Below are 21,343 nucleotides of genomic sequence, written 5' to 3'. Positions count from 1 at the left end.
TTATATATAAGCGAATTTTCTGTCAAATTTGCATGTTGCTCCCTCTCACAGTTAAATGTATAACAAATAATTTGTGGCAGTCGTGGTATCGGTACTTATATACCTAGGGCTCTCAATCTCAAACTCCTTGTTTGCATTTGCAGTGTAGGTCCCCGTTACTCCGTATTATCCACAGGGGGTCGCTGCAGCGTGAAATCATGAGCTTCATGCTTGATAACCAGTAGGTAGCGCTGTATAATAGAATCACAGCTAAGATCTAATAACCGCTCTCTTTGTGCCGGAAATACCTATGGTTGTTGTTAGCCTCACTTCCTTTTACTCCTTGTGCTAGTTTGGTGCGGACGGCCTTTGGTGTGAGCCGTCACGATGCGCATCGAAAAATGTTATTTCTGCTCCGCGCCGATCTATCCGGGGCATGGCATGGTGTTTGTACGGAATGACTGCAAGGTGAGCGGGGCACGTCTGGGTATCTAGGTGCTTGCGGGGCACTTATTGTGAGGATACAGCTGTTCTCATGTGGGCTGTATTTACATATACAAAAAAGAGAACTTGGATCAGTGATGGTAAAAGAAAACATTTTTTTTTTAGATTTGTTTTTAGGCTTCAACTTACAAGTTAGTTTTTGACCAACTGGTCTGATGTGTCCGAACTTAGGCATTTTGTGAATATTATGTTATGATTACATGTGTACGTTTTCTCACGTTCAATTCTATAAGGAATTGAGCTTTAATTGATGGTGTGAAAGAAATTATCATAGTAAAAGTAATTTTTTGTAACTAGGTGGTATAACCTTTTGCAGTGTTCTAAATTGTCATATAGCCAAAAATTTCCTGGCTGCTAATCTTTGATCAATTTACTACTTCGTTGCCAGTAGACAAAATGTAGCAGTGATTTAACCTGTCTGCCTGTTACATCAGATGGAGCTTAATGCCTAATTCACTCTGTTATCTGGTTTAAAGGGACTGTGTACGCTCATTTGTTTTCCCCTATAATTTGTTCTTAATCAATTTTACTCCTTTGGAGTTTATTAAATGCTTTACATATGTATCCTTTACTTTTATATCTACATTTGAAATAGCTGGTTTTGTCTATGGTATCCCTGTCTATACTGAAAATTTCTATACTAAAGTATTGGCTTTAAAAACACTGTAAAAGCATATCCAGCAGGTGAAATTACACCTCCATTGGGAGTTAGGAGAGATGAGTAATAAAATGTTAATTTTCAATTGTTCTAAGGGCCCGATTCTATAAATCTCTCTGGGCTGGTGAATTACTTTAAAGGGACACTCAAGTCAAAATTAAACATTCATGATTCAGATAGAGCATGTAATTTTAAATAGCTTTCTAATTTATTTCCATTAACAAAATGTGCACTGTTTTTTTTTATATTTACACTTTGAGTCACCAGCTCCTTCTAAGCCTGTGCAAGAATTCATGGAATATACGTATATGCATTTGTGATTGGCTGATGGTTATATGATATGATACAGGAAGAGTGGAAATAGACACTACTTTAATACTTGTCAGAAAAAATCTACTACTCCATTTTTAGTTCAGACTTGGTGCTATTGCGTTGTCTATCATGCATTTGACTATGCAAATCTACTGTATTTACTGGTATTTTAAGAATGATCACCAGTACTTCTATTTCCCTGGTGGAATTCTATAAAGCCACTTCTTACCCTGAAAACATGTCTTGCTAAGGTTCAAATACTCCATTATTGTATGGGAAGGAGATACATAAACTACAAAAGTGCACAATGAAAATCATAATTTAAAAAACATACAAAATTAATAATTGAACCATTCACACACACAAACTAGGGGTGTGCATGACTAATTTTTTTACAATCGACTAGTTGACAGCTGTTGCTTTCGACTAGTCGGCCCACCCCCTCTTGCCACAAAATAGGTATTAAATCCGAAATATTTTTAATGTAATTGTAAAATGTTCTTTTTTTAATTTATTTTTAAAACCTAGTCAACAACCCCAATACGTAAACAAAATCTGCAAAGCGTGTCCATGCAAGTTTTTATTTAACAAAAACATCAACTATTTGGCAATGTCCATATTATTTTAATTAATTGTTCTTGTTAAGAAAAATAAGCATGTCCACTTGCTCCGGGAGTAGACAATTACGTAGTCTGTTGACTATCAGGCCAGCAGCTGAGAACTTTTTCAGCCGGTACAGATCTTGCTGGGATGCACAGGTATGCTTTCGCTAGCCATGATAATTTCCTGTACTTGCATTAATTTGCCTTCCACCATTACAGAGGGTCTTCAAATGGAGGAATGCACTCATCTTGCATGTATTTGTTCATTTCGGTTTGCAGAGATGTAGTAATCATCTCCGAATAATGTTGCCATAGCAGTAACAGTGGAACGTTGCTTTTCGGGCGGTCCGCTTGCCACTGTACTTGTACTACTTGGTTCATTTTCTGTGACATTACGACCTTTTTCCGTAAGATAAAGCAATTCCGCAACTTTGTCTGTGACTGCTTTCTTGACCATCTCTTCTGTAAACTTAAGGGGCCCCATCCGATATGCAGCGTCACCCGCAAAAGCCGGCGACGCGGGTTTGGTTTCCTATATACAGCACTGCATATAAATGCGGCACGTATATTTCACCCGTCGGACGTAGTCCCCCCCCCATAGACTAACATATAAAAACCCGCGCGGGGGGGGCGTGTCCGACCATTGACCAAGATGTCTGCTTGCAACATGGGCTGAGTTATAGTGCAATCAAATCCGTTGTTTTTGCCTATCTAACGCATAATCTATAGATACTCCGAGTATTATTCTCTACCGGATCACTTGGTGAACAGGTTTATATATTTTTATCCCACGGCAGTCCAGCCCTGCAGACCATACTAGGAGGCACACAACGGAGGCCTTATTGCGGGCTGGACCTTCATCTACCCCTCCTTGAACCTGTTTAAGGTTATAAGTACACAGATACTACTACTGTTCTAAACCCTTGCTTTGAGAAAAGCTATTATTCAGTAAAGGTCACATTTTTCTTTCTTAGTGTGCTGACGAACGATCGCCTTCCGTGGAATATAGATATATTGTGGGGATCGAGTGGTAAAGCATGGCGCTAAGCATGAGGGTAACAGATGACCTATGCTGTCTTCTAGATACATTCCAGATTGCTATCCTCGATGCGCTACAAAAAGCACTGACTACATTTACAGACGACACCGCAACAAGAGCACCTAATTGTTTCTGTGAGAGAGCGGATCAGTTCAGGGAACCCCACTGGCAATGTTCGGCCATTTCAGTTGATACGCTTGATCAGGAGACTGAGGATTCACCCCCGTTGTGGGAAGGGGTACCAGACCAGCCTGTGACGGCTTCCGATGGAGATCTAGCTTTGCAAGGTGAGAGAGCAGCCTACTCCGTCTTTGCCGTTTTCTATGAGCTGGAGACTCTACCTATTACTAGCGGGCCATGCGAGGAGCATGCCCCGCTAGACACATACACTCATCTGGCAAGCAGTGCTGTACAACCTAAGACAAAGGATCAATGTGGTAAAGCTCTACTCTTAAATATGGATCTGAACTTTGGCTTGCTAACGGGCACATTTCTGCAAGTTCCTCCCTCCAGCACAGGTCTGGTTTGCTTAATTTTAACACTTGGACACACTTCAAAGCCCACTCTCTTCTCCTTCGATGTAATGGGAATAGGATAGACGTAGCCTTGCCTTTGTGAATCCATGGAAACTCATAGCGATGAGAGACTTTCCCATGGGACCATCCTATTTTGTCTTTTTTTTTTTTCCTTTTCCCACTATAGGACATTCTTTTGAGCTTGGCATGATATTGTAACAGGACTCTATTGTATGAGGTTCTCCTAATATATGAGTGGACATTTCGATATTTGACTCCCATACACTGCTGATCGATAAGTTATTTTTTTTTTTTTTCCACTTGAACTGAGCGCCCTATGGTTTTTTTTGTTTTTTTTTTTAAATTTATTTTTTATTATCCAGTTCACAAACAGTTTATCTATTTTTGAGCTGCTCAGTCGCGGCAACTGTATTTAATGGTTCTTAGTTGTATAGTATGGAGACTATAGAATATTACAGGGAGAGTCAAATTGTAGATTCTCACTCTGGCCACAAGAGGGGAGTAGAGGACTAGCTAACGATATATAGGAAGGATTATAAACTATACCTATTAGGCTACCAAATCTTTGCTAGGTCCACCAGTTATTTTATGTTTGGCTGTAATATTTTTGGATGCTTGTTGTACTTAGTTTAAGTGCTTATTTGTACCTGGAGATTAGAGAGAATTATAATCTATTGACCCTCTTATCACTCTATCAATCTTGCCCTAATACATCGGCGGCTCTTATAAATTTAAATCCATCCCCCCCTCCTTACTTCTTGTTTATTTCTATAAACAATGGAACGCAGATTCCTTAAGACCTCTTCCCTATATCTACACAGAAATACAATTGTGTGACCTGTTTCTACAACGCTATCTCCCTTCCCCTAATTTTTGATAGTTGTTTAAACTACTTATAATGGACAGATAAACCATAGTTAAGTTTCAGCTGTTTCAAGGACACTTATTGGACCTAAAAGGGATCTCTTGACCCTATGGTATTTTATCCCTCAGAAGAGGGATGTATTTGACTTATTCTTAATTTTTATAGTCCATTTTTTAGGTGCCCCACTATAGTAGCTGGTATTCTATATACACATGGGTAGTAATAGTTGTGGGGACCCGAAAGGGGTCCTATAGGTTAAAAATTTCAAAAATTTGAGGTCAGTTTGCAAACCCATTAATTATTTAGATAATATTATGCTGCTGGCATTACTTTGAGATCTTAGCTCCACAATACTTATAGCTATTGACACGTAAGCTAATGTTTATGCCTTATAGTAATGATGCAATGTTTTCAGTGTATGTAAAAATCTAAAGAATTTGAGGTTAGTTTGCAAGCCCATTAATTATATAGATAATATTATGTTGCTAGCATTACTTTGAGATCTTAGCTCCCTAATACTTATAGCTAGTGAAATGTAAGCTAATGTATATGCCTTATAGTAATGATGCAATGTGTTCAGTGTATGAATAATACTGTTTATCTCTTTAATTTGTCCCCACGGGTTGGGGCCCTATTTTGTGCGGTTATTTTGTATTGTATTATTTTGTTCTTTTCCTCAATAAAAAAAAAAATAATAAAAAAAAAACACGCAATTTGGTATCCAATATCCAGTGCAAGGCCTTACGTGGCGAAAATGGAGAAAACTTACTCCATTTTCACCTCGCCATAAAATGCAGCCGTAGCAGGCCTTGCGCTGAGTATTGGAGCCCCGTAACTCCCTAAAAAGCCTACAAAAAAAACCCCCTAACGCATGCGCATTGTCTATCTACCTGTCAACCGCAATCCCCCACCGCAATACCTAATAAAGTGTTTAACCCCTAAACTGCCGCTCCCCGGACCCCGCTGCCACCTACATTAAATGTATTAACCCCTAATCTGACCCCCCTACACCGCCGCCACCTATATTAAATGTATTACCCCCTAATCTGACCCCCCTACACCGTCGCCACCTACATTAAATGTATTACCCCCTAATCTGACCCCCCCTACACCGCCGCCACCTACATTAAATATATTACCCCCTAAACCTAAGTCTAACCCTAACACCCCCTAATTTAATCATTATTTAAATAAATCTAAATAACTAAATTATTCCTATTTAAAACTAAATACTCACCTATAAAATAAAACCTAAGATAGCTACAATATAATTAATAATTACATTGTAGCTATTTTAGGATTTATATTTATTTTACAGGTAACTTTGTATTTATTTTAGCTAGGTACAATAGCTATTAAATAGTTATTGACTATTTAATAGCTACCTAGTAAAAATAATTACAAAATTACCTGTAAAATAAATCCTAATCTAAGTTACAAATACACCTAACACTACACTATCAATAAATTAATTCAATAAATTAACTACAATTACCTAAAATAAAATACAATTAAATAAACTAAACTATATTACAAAAAAACCACTTAATTACAAAAAATAAAAAATATTACAAGAAGTTTAATCTAATTACACCTAATCTAAGCCCCCTAATAAAATATAAAAAAGCCCCCCAAAGTAATAAAATTCCCTATCCTAAACTAAATTACAAATAGCCCTTAAAAGGGCCTTTTGCGGGGCAGTCCCCAAAGTAATCGGCTCTTTTACCAGCCCGTAAAAGGGCTTTTTGTGGGGCATTGCCCCAAAGTAATCAGCTCTTTTACCTGTAAAATAAATAAATAAATACAATACCCCCCCCCCAACATTACAACCCACCACCCACACACCCCTACTCTAAAACCCACCCGATCCCCCCTTAAATAAACCTAAAACTACCCCATTGAAGATCACCCTACCTTGAGCCAAGTCTTCATCCGATCCAGGCACAAGTGGTCCTCCAGCCTTAATGACTATTAAGGTAGTCATTATTTCTCTCCTTATAATAAAGTTGATCAAATATGAACCTATTAAACTAGAGAGTTCACCTCCTAAAAATTCCATTAATTTCAATGATCTATTTATGTATGGTATATAACTAAATCAGTAATTTTTCTGATATACCTAGAAAAATAATCTTAAAGTTATTTTAAAAATGAAACTATTATGCCGAAAACCATGATTTATAGACATTCTAAAATAGACAAATTGATGGTTTATTTCAGCAGTGCATTGATAATTTTGTGGATACATTGCATTTTTATTGTGCATATTTGTGAATCCAGTGGGTTTTTAATAAACTTTATTTTAGTTTAATGTTTTGAATTTTTTTTTATTAGGCATTTAGATTCTGCCGCTCAAAATGCCACAGAAATTTTAAGAAGAAGCGCAATCCTAGAAAGATCAGATGGACAAAAGCGTTCAGAAAATTGGCTGGTAAAGAGTTAACTGTGGTAAGTCATAACGTTTCATGCGTGATAAGAATGAATTTAAACATTCTTTTTTAAAAAAAAAAAAAAAAGACTAAGCATATTGACACAGGGCAATGGTTTTAGCACTGTTCATGTTCATGCAAATTGTTTATGGATTCACAATACTGTTATATAACCTGAACGTTGGATTTAAAAAGAAAAAAAACTGCTACAGTATTAGTGGATGTTTAGGCAGAAATTGATAGTAAATATTGTATCCAATTACAGTACATTTTTTTTGGTTACCAATTAACTGCAAAATTACATGGGTAGCTTAAAGAATTGATTTATTTTAGAAATGTAGCAAATAGGGTTCTTTTTATAAGTAATTACATAGAATAGGGCCAAGGAAAACTCGTGTGCAAATAAAACTGGATGTTTTAAAACCAGGTCTGGAATCTAAGCTTTATTTTAGATGGGCTTTAGTGGATCACTTCTAGGTGCGCTGTAACTTACTTTTTAATCTAGCTGTGCCATTCTAATACCTTCCACTCTGCCCGTCCACTTCAAAACTCATGTGTTTTTTTTTTTTTGTAAGATAACGTAACTGTTCTCCAATTGGAGCTCTAGCCATATGGTGCTTTTCTGTTGTTGTAACTACAGTGCATTTTGGAGAGCAGTTCAAACTGTTGGCTCACAAAAAATTAGTTTTTAAGTGGGAGGCCGGAGAGTGGGTATTAGAATGGCACAGTATAGAGTAAAAAGTTACGACACATCTTTATTATAAGTGATAAATTAAAGTACCTGTAAAATATTGCTTAGGTTCTGGACCTGATTTTAAAATGTTAAGTTTTTTACGATCATGAAAACTGCTTGCTGCTGGTTTACTATGCAGTATGATGATGCTTAGGGAATTTTACTTCTATTTTTTTTCTTCTTGCCTTTACATTTCTGTATAGGGCACTGGTGGTTTTAAAAATGCAAAAATGAAGCAACATTGCATGCAGGCAGATTCCATGCAAACTGTCAAATGCTATTTTGTATTGATCTCCCCATTTTGATTGTTTTCTTTGGTAGGGTTTAATATCTGGTGTTCAGAGTATATTTGCATGACTATGGAGCTTGAGTACTTTGAAACATTACTGTTTGAATCATAGTAAAACGTATGTACAGAAAGGCCAATATCGGCAGTGGGGAATATATCTAAGTAAATAGAACAAAGAGAAAATAAAGTACTTTAATAAAGCACTCTTGCCTCAAAACACTGCCAATTAGAAAAAAATGGCTACATATAAAATATAGCCATCCACACTGATAAAGATTAACCAAAACAGTGGATTTCGATGTAAAATTTTATTACAGCACCAAGACTAAAAGGAACCCCCCCCCCCATGTATTAGTACTTATATGACATCCATCCCTACCCATTACTTAATGGAATTCCAGTCTCACAATTTGTGAGGGCAAGAAGGAATTGCACCAGTGATGTAGAATTTAAAAAGGAATCACTACTTCTAACCGAGAGATTCCAAGAACGAGGATATTCTAATAAGGTTATCAAAAAGGGGTTTAAAATGGTCAATAACACTAGTCAAAATGAGATTTTTTACTGTACCTCACCAAGTAAAATGAAACAAGAAATTAAAATAAGATTAATTACCCAATACAGTGAGGGATGGAAGGAACTACAAAGTATACTAAAAAGGCATTGGCCTATTCTCCAAACAGATGAAGATTTGAAAAAGATTTTAGGTGACTATCCACTGACAGCTAGGAGGGCCCCCAATCTGAGAGACAGCCTGGTAAATAGCTTTTATACCAAACCACCAGTAAGGTTCAATTGGTTACAACAGACCAAAAATAAACCAGGTTGTTATCCCTGTAAATGCTGTAAAGCATGCAATTATATACAGAAAGGAAGGTACTTTGTTTCAAAAACAGGACATATCTACAAAATTAGGGCAAAAATCACATTTAGAACTAAAGGTGTGATTTATTTAGCAAAATGTGGCTGTTCCCTTTTTTACTTTGGGAAAACCACAAGAGCCTTACGTGATAGAACACTAGAACATTTACGTGACGGAGAAAGAAGAAAAAACCTCTAGTATAGCCCAACATTTTAAAATCTTTCATAACTCCTCACCCAAAACCTTTAGCTTAATAGGAATGGAGAAGGTTAAACTAGGTATAGGAGGGGGACATTTAGATAAAATTCTTTTACAACATGAAAGTCGTTGGATATTTAATCTAGACACTTTGTCCCCAGGTGGATTGAATGAAGAACTTCTGTATTCTCCTTTCCTGTAATGTTACTTTTTAATCTTTAAATATCATTCCTATATGACGTTCTTTTGTCCTAAAAACAGATAGTGACCAAGTATAGATTCTTTTTGCGGTAATATTTTATTTTAATTTTTTTGCGAAGTGAGAGCCAGAGTGGTTAATTCTGCAGAGACTGTATATGAAGCCTATTATGACATTAACATACTGGTTTTGGAATTAACTCTAATTTTGTTATTCGGCTGCATGGCTAATTGTCTTGCATTATGTTAAACAGTGGATATCAAGTAGAAAATAACATTTAAGTTTTAAATAAATTGTAACAAGCGAGGAAAGTGAACTTTTTGTATGTAAATGGAACTAAAGTTCACGTAAAGGATTTCTGGGGGATTGCAACAAAAGTTGCTATTTAAGGGAGCTGTGACCAAATGTTAATTACAAGCCCTGACGAAGCCAGATGGTGAAACAATCGTATGCAATTGTTGTTCATTGGTTCCTTCAACACTTCGTATTCCCAACACTGTATGTTGATCTAAGAGAGGAGACCTATATCCTCAGATGTTGCAGTGTCTCAACTGTGGGTCATTACTCTATGGGTGCAATTTAGGTACTTGTTGGCTTAAGTTACCAGCTCTTATTATCCGTTGTATTTTGCTTAGGGTTTTATGCGGTCAGGTGTTAGCGTACCGGAAGTGCTCCGGCTCCTCTGCTGTGATGTCTGGCGGTTATTAATTGCTAGCACCACAGCGTAAGTAGAAGATCTTTACCCGTCAGCGGAATCCCTTTTGCTTACGGCAGTAGAGCGTGGTTTAATATCTTGGCCGCAAGTATACCTGGCAAACTAAGTTTTGCAGCACGTTGTCTCCTGAAACTCTCTCTTCATAGATACCCCAGTTGGAAAATGCTGGATTACAGTTTTCAGTGTTCCCTGTGGATTTGAGACACCAGACCAGCTTATTGCGACACCGCAACACTTATGCTTTAAAAGGCCTGGCTTAGAGACTGAGCATCTGAACATTCAGTGTGGTAACTATTATGGAAGGACGGTTTACCTTATAGCACCTTTTTTTTTCAGGGGACTATAAGATATATATGTTCACATTTATTTGCATTTATATACTGGCTGTCTTATCAGTGCTAATACATGAGTTTTTTTTTTTTCTTTTTATTCTTGGTGCTGTAATAAAATTTATTTGACATCGATATCCACTGTTTTGTGTTGATCTTTATCAGTGTGGATGACAATATTTTTTATATGGAGCCATTTTCTTCTAATTGACAATGTTTTGAGGCAAGAGTGCTTTCTTTTGCATGATGTACCGAGTCCACGGATTCATCCTAACTTGTGGGATATTGTCCTTCCTGACAGGAAGTAGCAAAGAGAGCACCACAGCAGAGCTGTCTATATAGCTCCCCCTTAACTCCACCCCCCAGTCATTCTCTTTGCTGGCTCTAAGCAGGAAGAGTAAAGAGAAGAGGTGTTAAACTGTTAGTTTTATTTTATCTTCAATCAAGTGTTTATTTTTAAATGGTACAGGTGTTGTACTATTTACTCTCAGGCAGGACATAGATGAAGATTTCTGCCTGGAGGATGATGATCTTAGCATTTGTAACCAAGGTCCACTGCTGTTCCCACAGAAGCTTAGGATTACAGGAAAACTTCAGTGTGAGGAACGGTTTCTTGCTATACAGCAATGAGGTATGTTCAGTCATATTTTCTGCAGAGACTGTGTTAACTCAGGCTGACAGTGTCCTCATTAGAGGAAGGGTAAGCAGTAATCCTAGTGTTATCAGAGGTTTTTACTAGCTTGCATAAAGGGTTAATTTTTTGTGGGCACTCAGTTTATGTGAATTTGGGACAAACGTTTTTTGTGTCTGGGAGTAACATTTTCTGTTTTATGGGACATTTGCTTGAGGGTTCTTTGGGGTTGTTTATAACCCACATGGCTTTCAGGCAGGGTTTGTTTTGTGTAGGCCCCAGCAACATCGAGTGAGGTGGGCGGGGCCTACATTTACAAGCAGCAAGCAACTTCTCCTGAGGTCCTGAGAGTCTTCTGAGGGACTAATTGAAGCTTTAAACCCCATATTATCGCTTCCTAAGGGCAGGTAGGGCCACAGCAGAGCTATGGCAAAGTGCTTTAGGGGGTTTTAACCGGTTTTAGACATATTTCAATCCGTTTTTTTTCATTTGGGGGTTTATTGCTTATTAACTTGTGGTGCAATTCTTCTAAAGCTTAGTGGGTACACTGTTAAAATTTCAGAAAAATTGAAGCAATTTTAACCTGTTTTGCAGTTTGTGTATGCCTTTTTTTCCTCTTAAAGGCACAGTACCGTTTTTGCAAATTGTGTTTTTTTCATTAAATAAAGTGTTTTCCAAGCTTGCTTGCTTTATTACTAGTCTGTTAAACATGTCTGACACTGAGGAACCTCATTGTTCAATTTGTTTAGAAGCCATTGTGGTACCCCCTCTTAGAATGTGTCCCACTTGTACTGGTATGTCTATAAATTGCAAACAGCATATTTTGACTTATAAAAGTTTGGCATTAGATGATTCTCAGACAGAAGGAAACCAGGTTTTGCCATCTAGTTCTCCCCAAGTGTCACAACCAGTAACGCCCGCACAAGCGACGCCAAGTACTTCTAGTGCGTCTAATTCTTTCACCTTGCAAGATATGGCTTCAGTTATGAATACTACCCTTACAGAGGTTTTATCTAAGCTGCCTGGGTTGCAAGGGAAGCGCAGTAGCTCTGGGTTAAGAACAAATGCTGAGCCTTCTGACGCTTTAGTAGCCGTATCCGATATTCCCTCACAATGTTCTGAAGTAGGGATGAGGGATTTGCTGTCTGAGGGAGAGATTTCTGATTCAGGAAAGATGTTCTCTCAGGCAGATTCAGATATGACGGCATTTAAATTTAAGCTAGAGCACCTCCGCTTATTGCTCAGGGAGGTTTTAGCTACTCTGGATGATTGTGACCCTATTGTAGTTCCAGAGAAATTGTGTAAAATTGACAAATATTTAGAGGTTCCTGTTTACACTGATGTGTTTCCGGTCCCTAAAAGGATTTCGGACATTGTTACTAAGGAGTGGGATAAACCAGGTATTCCGTTCTCTCCCCCTCCTGTTTTTTAAAAAAATGTTTCCCATTTCTGACACCATAAAGGACTCATGGCAGACGGTCCCTAAGGTGGAAGGAGCTATTTCTACCCTGGCTAAGTGTACAACTATACCTATTGAAGACAGTTGTACTTTCATTGATCCTATGGATAAAAAATTAGAGGGTCTCCTAAAGAAAATTTTTGTTCAAGGTTTTCTATAGCATGCATTGTTCCTGTAACCACTGCAGCTGCCTTTTGGTTTGAGGCTCTAGAAGAGGCTCTTCTGATGGAGACCCCACTAGATGATATTTTCGACAGAATTAAGGCTCTTAAATTGGCTAATTCTTTTATTACAGACGCCGCTTTTTATCTTGCTAAATTAGCGGCTAAGAATTCAGGTGTCATCTAAATCTAAGCTTTTGTCCATCCCTTTCAAAGGTAAGACCCTATTCGGGCCTGCATTGAAAGAGATCATTTCAGACATTAATGGAGGGAAGGGTCATACCCTCCCTCAGGATAAGTCAAATAAGACATGGACCAAACAAAATAATTTTCGTTCCTTTCGAAACTTCAAGAGTGGTCCCTCTACCTCTTCCCCTGCTGCAAGCAAGAGGGGAACTTTGCTCAAGCCAACCTGGAGACCTAATCAGGCTTGGAACAAGGGTAAACAGGCCAAAAAGCCTGCTGCTGCCACTAAGTCAGCATGAAGGGGTAGCTCCCGATCCGGGACCGGATCTAGTAGGGGGCAGACTCTCTCTCTTTGCTCAGGTCTGGGCAAGAGACGTTCAGGATTCCTGGGCAGTAGAAATTGTAACCCAGGGATACCTTCTAGATTTCAAGGATTCCCCTCCAAGGGGGAGGTTCCATCTTTCTCAATTGTCTGTAAACCCGACAAAAAGAGAGACGTTCTTACGCTGTGTAGAAGACCTTTTTACCATGGGAGTGATCTTCCCAGTTCCAAAAGCAGAACAGGGGCAGGGGTTCTACTCTAATCTGTTCATAGTTCCCAAAAAGGAGGGAACCCTTCAGACCAATTCCTAAGAGTTCCATCTTTCAAGATGGAGACCATTCGGACTATCTTACCATTGATCCAGGAGGGTCAATATATGACTTAAAGGATGCGTGTCTGCACATTCCTATCCACAAAGATCATCACCAGTTCCTCAGGTTCGCCTTTCTGGACAAGCATTCAGTTTGTGGCTCTTCCTTTCGGGTTGGCCACGGCGCCGCAAATCTTCACGAAGGTGCTAGGGTCCCTTCTGGCGGTTCTAAGGCCACGGGGCATAGCAGTGGCGCCTTATCTAGACGACATTCTAATTCAAGCGTCGTCCTTCTAACTAGCCAAGTCTCACACGGACTTAGTGTTGGCCTTTCTAAGGTCTCACGGGTGGAAAGTGAACGTAAAAGAGTTCTCTTCCCCCCCCCCCCCCTCACAAGAGTTTCATTTCTAGGGACTCTGATAGATTCGGTGGACATGAAAATATTTCTGACGGAGGTCAGGAAATCAAAGATTTTGTCCAGCTGCCGAGCTCTTCATTCCATTCCTTGGCCATCAGTGGCTCAGTGTATGTAGGTAATCGGACTAATGGTAGCGGCAATGGACATGGTTCCATTTGCTTGCTTGCATCTCAGACCACTGCAACTATGCATGCTCAATCAGTGGAATGGGGATTATGTGGATTTATCTCCTCAGATAAATCTGGATCAAGAGACCAGAGACTCTCATCTTTGGTGGTTGTCACAGAATCATCTGTCCCAGGGAATGTGTTTCCGCAGGCCAGAATGGGTTTTAGTGACGACAGACGCCAGTCTTCTTGGCTGGGGTGCAGTCTGGATTTCCCTGAAAGTTCAGGGTTTGTGGACTCGGGGGGGGGGGGGGGAGGCTCTCCTACCAATAAATATTCTGGAATTAACTGCGATATTCAATGCTCTCCAGGCATGGCCTCAGCTGGCTTTGGCCAGATTCATAAGGTTTCAGTCGGACAACATCACATCAGGGCGGAACAAAGAGTTCCTTAGCGAAGATAGAGGTCTCAATGATAATCCAATGGGCAGAGGCTCACTCTTGCCATCTGTCAGCGATCTATATCCCAGGTGTAGAGAACTGGGAGGCAGATTTTCTAAGTTGTCAGACTTTTCATCTGGGGGAGTGGGAACTCCATCCGGAGGTGTTTGCTCAGCTGGTTCGGCTATGGGGCACACCAGAGTTGTATCTGATGGCGTCTCGTCAGAACGCCAATCTTCCTCGTTACGGCTCCAAGTCAAGGGATCCTCGGGCTGTACTGATAGATGCTCTAGCAGTACCCTGGTCGTTCAACCTGGCTTATGTGTTTCCACCTTTCCCTCTCCTTCCACGTCTGATTGCCAGAATCAAACAGGAGAGAGCATCAGTGATTTTGATAGCGCCTGAATAGCCACGCAGGACTTGGTATGCAGACCTGGTGGACATGTCATCCCTTCCACCATAGTCTCTGCCATTGAGACAGAACCTTCTGATTCAAGGTCCATTCAAGCATCCAAATCTAATTTCTCTGCAACTGACTGCTTGGAGATTGAACGCTTGATTCTATCAAAGCGGGGTTTCTCTGAGTCAGTCATAAATACCTTGATTCAGGCTCGAAAGCCTGTTACCAGGAAAATTTATCATAAGATATGGCGTAAATATCTTTTTTGGTGCGAATCCAAAGGCTTCTCCTGGAGTAAAATCAGGATTCCTAGGATTTTGTCTTTTCTCAAGGAGGGATTGGAGAAAGGATTATCCGCTAGTTCCCTAAAGGGATAGATATCTGCTCTGTCTATTTTGTTGCACAAGCGTCTGGCAGATGTTCCAGACGTTCAGGCTTTTTGTCAGGCTTTAGTTAGAATTAAGCCTGTGTTTAAACCTATTGCTCCGCCATGGAGTCTAAATTTAGTTCATAGAGTTCTTCAGGGGGTTCCGTTTGAACCCATGCATTCCATAGATATTAAGCTTTTATCTTGGAAAGTTTTGTTCCTAGTTGCTATCTCTTCAGCTCGAAGAGTTTCTGAACTATCGGCATTACAATGTGACTCTCCTTATCTTGTGTTCCATGCTGATAAGGTGGTTTTGCGTACCAAGCCTGGGTTCCTACCTAAGGTTGTTACTAACAGGAATATCAATCAAGAAATTGTTGTTCCTTCTCTTCGTCCTAATCCTCCTTGTAAGAAGGAACGTCTGTTGCACAACTTGGAAGTGGTTCGTGCTTTGAAATTTTATTTGCAGGCAACCAAAGATTTTCGTCAAACATCTTCTTTGTTGTCTATTCTGGAAAGCGTAAGGGTCAAAAGGCTACGGCGACTTCTCTTTCCTTTTGGCTGAAAAGCATCATCCGTTTGGCTTATGAGACTGCTGGACAGCAGCCTCCTGAAAGGATTACAGCTCATTTTACTAGAGCGGTAACTTCCACATGGGCTTTTAAAAATGATGCTTCTGTTGAACAGATTTGTAAGGCTGCGACTTAGTCGTCGCTTCATACCTTTTTCAAAATTTTATAAATTTGATACTTTTGCTTCTTCGGAGGCTATTTTTGGGAGAGAGGTTTTGCAAGCAGTGGTGCTTTCCGTTTAGGTTCCTGTCTTGTCCCTCCCTTCATCCGTGTCCTAAAGCTTTGGTATTGGTATCCCACAAGTTAGGATGAATCCGTGCACTTGGTACATCATGCAAAAGAAAACAAAATTTATGCTTACCTGATAAATTTCTTTCTTTTGCGATGTACCGAGTCCTCGGCCTGCCCTGTCTATTCAAGACAGTATTTTTTTTATGTAAACTTTAGTCACCTTTGCACCTTATAGTTTCTCCTTTTCTTCCTTGGCCTTTGGTCGAATGACTAGGGGGTGGAGTTAAGGGGGGAGCTATATAGACAGCTCTGCTGTGGTGCTCTCTTTGCTACTTCCTGTTAGGAAGGACAATATCCCACAAGTTAGGATGAATCCGTGGACTCGGTACATCGCAAAAGAAAGAAATTTATCAGGTAAGCATAAATTTTGTTTTTATTAAAGTACTATATTTTCTCTTTTTTTTTTTTTTTTTTTTTTTTTTTCTATTTACTTATCTATATATTACTTTAGCACCGGTCTATATGGGACTTATTGCCTACTATTAAAATTCCTGTGCCTTGTACTAAGTTTAATTTTCTGAATATATTTCTATCTCCTTGATACTGCCCAGTTTCAGTGAATGAAACAAAGCTTTTCTTTTGCCAATTCCTCTGTTACAAAATTGTTTTTTTTTTTTTTTTGAGTTTGGATCCTGTCAACAGTCTCTTGCTACCTATTAATAAAAAAAAAAATATATATTTTTTTTTTTTTTTTTTTTTTTTTTTTTAATCTATGCCCAAATGGTAATGTGAAAATGAATATTTGGTATTTTAAGACTTCTTCTTATTTTTATATAACCTAAATATCTTTATTTCTCCTTTTTAGAAAGCATCTCATGATTACAACTTTAATTTTTCAATCTAAAACGAAGTAAATAACAATGTTTTTTTTTTTCCTTCATTTCCCCCCTTTTACAGGACAATTCCTTTGAATTTGAAAAACGAAGAAATGACCCTGTGAAGTACGAAAGAGAGTTATGGCACAAGACCGGTAAGGGCTCATTTATCTTTGTATTTGGGCTGGTGTATATGTATACATTTTTACTTTCTTACTGAAATTTACACACAACTATTGCAGTCAAGACATATGGTTGTAAAGGCTTTTTTGTGACGCCCTTTGTTCAGAAATAGGAGAGATGCATGACTTTGTCATTTTGTTTTTTGATTTAATTTTCTGATGTGTAGGGATCCTTCCTCCCACCTACATATTCCTCCACACAACCTGCTCTTTAACACTCCCCCAACCCACTTTTCCCCACTATGTTTGTTACTGGCAACCAGTCTGCTAGTAACAAAGTATTGCTTTTTATTTCATATTTACAAAAAAAAAAAAAGTATAATAGTGTAGGGACCCATCCTTCCCTCTCCCTTCCAAACCAGTTTGCCATAGTTTAGGGAACCCTGCCTTACCTACCCCTCTCCTGAGCTGGAACGTCCACCCGTCCCCTCCCTTCTCTCCCACCAGCACCAACGCAATCTGTGATCTTGCTTCATATGGTAAGGGGGCACAATCAGTGCTCCCTTTACCATATGAAGGCAGATGGATTCTGCTTTCTAAGCTAACAGTGGGGACTGTAACATGCATATCTGTGCTGGGCTTAGGTACTACGTCAACACAGTACGCTGGGCAAGGTACTTTCATTTGGCGCAAGGGGTTAAAGATACAATCCCAAATGTTCACTCTGTATTGACTCCATGAACTACAAAATAAGTCAGATAAAAGGTCCTATATAATTCACTTATGTATGAAATACACATTTTAGGTCTTGGAGAAAATGTAACCTCTTACGCTCATTAATATACACAATTAAAAATCAGTCTGTTTTGTAGTAATATTGCATTTCAATCTTTACAGTTGAGGCAATGAAGAGAGTTGAAGAAATTAAGCAGAAGAGACAGGCTCGGTTTATCATTAACAGGTGCGTTTACGTATCGGTTCATTACCTTATTTTATGCAGATGGTTTGCGTAATAGAAAAATATTAGAGATGCTTTGTATTTTCCCTTAGGTTGAAGAAGGGCAAAGAGTTGCAGAAAGCTCAGGATATCAAAGAAGTCAAACAGAATATCCACCTTCTTCGGGCTCCTCATGCAGGTATGTTTTATATATATATGCACAGGTAAGGAATGTGCATCACCTATATTTATTGCCAACTCTATTGTTTTTGAATGGGTTAAAGGAATCATCCATTCAAAACAGTGCCATGAAATCATCTTCAGGTGGCAGAAGAATTAAATAAATTTGTGTTCCACTGTCTTTTTTTTTTTTTTTTTTTTTTTTTTTTTTTTTATTTATATAATATTTCACGGTTTTGAAAATGTCATAATATAAAAAAACAGTGAATATGAAATCCTGTGTTCCAAGAAGCCACAGCTACTTGATTTTTCACTCCTGTCTTCTGAATTTTTTTATTTTATTTTTTTTTATTTTTATTATATACAAAAATCAGTGCGTGTCCTTAAGTATATTCTTCACTCATTTGCCTGCCGGATTTGTAAGTTTGTCAAGCCCAGCAAGAAAGTTGGAAATATTATATTAACCTGCTGTTTCCCCTTTTGATTTATATACTGTTTTCTAGGCCCCTTTAACAAGAGTTATATCAGCAATTAAAGTTCCATTTCAAAAGTTCTGTATACAAAATAAATGTTTTGGTTTCTTAGTAAATTTACAGTCCAAGGTCATACCCTTTTTAAAAGCATCTTGACTCCTCTGCTAAGGTCAGTTAGGAACAAATATATAAATGAACAATAATTGTGACCAAACAATCACTATGTAGAATGCAACAAGGTTATGCTCTAAAGTTTGGGGTGTATATTCTCAGTTCTTGCTGGGTATGAAAAACCTACATTGTTTACAGAGAAACTACAGACAACGGGGCAAAATAAAGCAACAGTTTTATGAATTAACATACTGCCTCTTTGGTTATGTCTGTGCCATTCTAGTTATGATATAGTGAGTAGTGTACTTTAGAGATTAAAAAATTGTATATATTTAGCTAGTTTAGTTATTTGCTTGTTAAAACTGGTGATCAATTTGGTAATTACTCCTATTGCTAAACTGATCTATTTTGTGTTTTTTTTTGTTTTTTTTTAAGGAAAGGCAAAAAAGCTGGAAGACAAAATGGTGCAGAAATTACAAGAGGATGTGGACATGGAGGATACTGCATAGAAATGTATATAACTATTTTATTTCCTTTTGTCTCTTTCAATTACTCTTCCATTGTTGAAACAATGTTGTTCAGCACTTTGGATTGTAACCTCATTTAACTCAAATATTGCTCTCCAGTGGAAATGCACACAGTTATACCTAAAATGCAATACAATATTTGGATACTCACAGGTTGAGAAATAAACTTTTATTTACTTATTTGTTGTTTCATTTTGTTATCATATATCCTGTTGTGTAACAAAAAGTAATTCATTATTATTTTTAGGTTCATGCCTAGTTCATGGCTCTAATTCCACTGTATATGTAATATTCCTTCCCTTGAACATAAATTTATATTTCTCTTGTTAAGTGTATCCAGTCCACGGATCATCCATTACTTGTGGGATATATTCCCTTCCCAACAGGAAGTTGCAAGAGGATCACCCACAGCAGAGCTGCTATATAGCTCCTCCCCTCACATGTCATATCCAGTCATTCTCTTGCAACCCTCAACATAGATGGAGGTCGTGAGAGGACTGTGGTGTTTTATACTTAGTTTATTTCTTCAATCAAAAGTTTATTTTTAAATGGCACCGGAGTGTGCTGTTTTTTCTCAGGCAGTATTTGGAAGAAGAATCTGCCTGCGTTTTCTATGATCTTAGCAGAAGTAACTAAGATCCACTTGCTGTTCTCACACATTCTGAGGAGTGAGGTAACTTCAGAAAGGGAATGGCGTGCAGGTTTTCCTGCAACTAAGGTATGTGCAGTAAAATATTTTTCTAAGGAATGGAATTGACTAAGAAAATGCTGCTGATACCGAAGTAATGTAAGTAAAGCCTTAAATGCAGTGAAAGCGACTGGTATCAGGCTTATTAATAGAGATATATATACTCTTTAAAAAATGTGTTTTAAAACGTTTGCTGGCATGTTTAATCGTTTTTTAACGTACATTTGGTGATAAAACTTATTGGGGCATAATTTTTCCACATGGCTGGCTTAATTTCTGCATAGAAACAGTTAACTGTGGTTTCCCACTGTTGTAATATGAGTGGGAGGGGCCTATTTTAGCGCTTTTTTGCGCAGTAAAAATTCAGACTCAGACTTCCTGCTTCTTCCTGCATGATCCAGGACTTCTCTAGAGGGCTCAAAAGGCTTCAAAAGTCATATTGAGGGAGGTAATCAGTCACAGCAGACCTGTGACAGTGTGTTTGACTGTTTTAAAAAACGTTTTTCTCTATTTATCCGTTTTGGGTGTTAAGGGGTTAATCATCCATTTGCAAGTGGGTGCAATGCTCTGCTAACTTAATACATCTACTGTGAAAACTTGGTTGGTATAACTGCTTTGGTTCATTGTTATTTCAACTTGAGACAGGTTTTGTGCTTCTTAAAGGCGCAGTAGCGTTTTTTATGTTGCTTGTAAACTTATTGTGAAGTGTTTTTCAAGCTTGCCAGTCTTATTGCTAGTTTGTTTAAACATGTCTGACATAGATGAATCTACTTGTTCATTATGTTTGAAAGCCAGTGTGGAGCCCCATAGAAATATGTGTACTAAATGTATTGATTTCACTTTAAATAATAAAGGTCAGTCTTTATCTATAAAAGAATTATCACCAGACTACGAGGGGGAAGTTATGCCGACTAACTCTCCTCACGTGTCAGTACCTTCGCCTCCCGCTCAGGGGGCGCATGCTATTATGGCGCCAAGTACATCAGAGACGCCCATAGCAATTACTTTACAGGACATGGCTACAATCATGAATAATACCCTGTCGGAAGTATTATCTAGATTGCCAGAATTGAGAGGCAAGCGCGATAGCTCTGGGATTAGGAGAGATGCAGAACGCGCTGGTGCTGTAAGAGCCATGTCTGATACTGCGTCACAGTTTGCAGAACATGAGGACGGAGAGCTTCATTCTGTGGGTGACGGATCTGATCCGGGGAAACCTGATTCAGAGATCTCTAATTTTAAATGTAAGCTTGAGAACCTCCCTGTATTGCTTGGGGAGGTTTTAGCTGCTCTGAACGACTGTAACACAGTTGCAATTCCAGAGAAATTGTGTAGGCTGGATAGATACTATGCGGTGCCGGTGTGTACTGATGTTTTCCCTATACCTAAAAGGCTTACAGAAATTATTAGCAAGGAGTGGGATAGACCCGGTGTGCCCTTTTCCCCACCTCCTATATTTAGAAAAATGTTTCCAATAGACACCACTACACGGGACTTATGGCAGACGGTCCCTAGGGTGGAGGGAGCAGTTTCTACTTTAGCAAAGCGTACCACTATCCCGGTTGAGGATAGATGTG

At 38.6% G+C, this 21,343-nt stretch overlaps 1 protein-coding gene across 1 annotated transcript; it reads left to right on the top strand.

Annotated features, from left to right (window-relative positions):
* Positions 1 to 304: 304 nt before the first annotated feature.
* On the top strand, positions 305 to 19,258 carry RSL24D1 (ribosomal L24 domain containing 1). The gene is made up of 6 exons (XM_053719903.1): positions 305 to 447; positions 6,830 to 6,943; positions 16,811 to 16,883; positions 17,748 to 17,811; positions 17,901 to 17,986; positions 18,987 to 19,258. Exons 1-6 carry the CDS (start codon positions 367 to 369, stop codon positions 19,058 to 19,060), a joined length of 492 nt encoding a protein of 163 aa, XP_053575878.1. The 5' UTR covers positions 305 to 366; the 3' UTR covers positions 19,061 to 19,258.
* Positions 19,259 to 21,343: the final 2,085 nt, after the last annotated feature.

This window comes from Bombina bombina, chromosome 6, assembly GCF_027579735.1.
Source record: "Bombina bombina isolate aBomBom1 chromosome 6, aBomBom1.pri, whole genome shotgun sequence".
In the NCBI taxonomy this organism is placed as follows: domain Eukaryota; kingdom Metazoa; phylum Chordata; class Amphibia; order Anura; family Bombinatoridae; genus Bombina; species Bombina bombina.
This window is presented reverse-complemented; position numbering and strand designations above follow the sequence as displayed.

Coding starts and splice junctions, on each gene's coding strand:
- RSL24D1 (XM_053719903.1), top strand. CDS start 367: ATGCGCATCGAAAAATGTTATTTCTGCTCCGCGCCGATCTATCCGGGG. Junction 17,812..17,900: donor GCTCGGTTTATCATTAACAG/GTGCGTTTACGT, acceptor ATTTTCCCTTAG/GTTGAAGAAGGGCAAAGAGT. Junction 17,987..18,986: donor TCTTCGGGCTCCTCATGCAG/GTATGTTTTATA, acceptor TTTTTTTTTAAG/GAAAGGCAAAAAAGCTGGAA.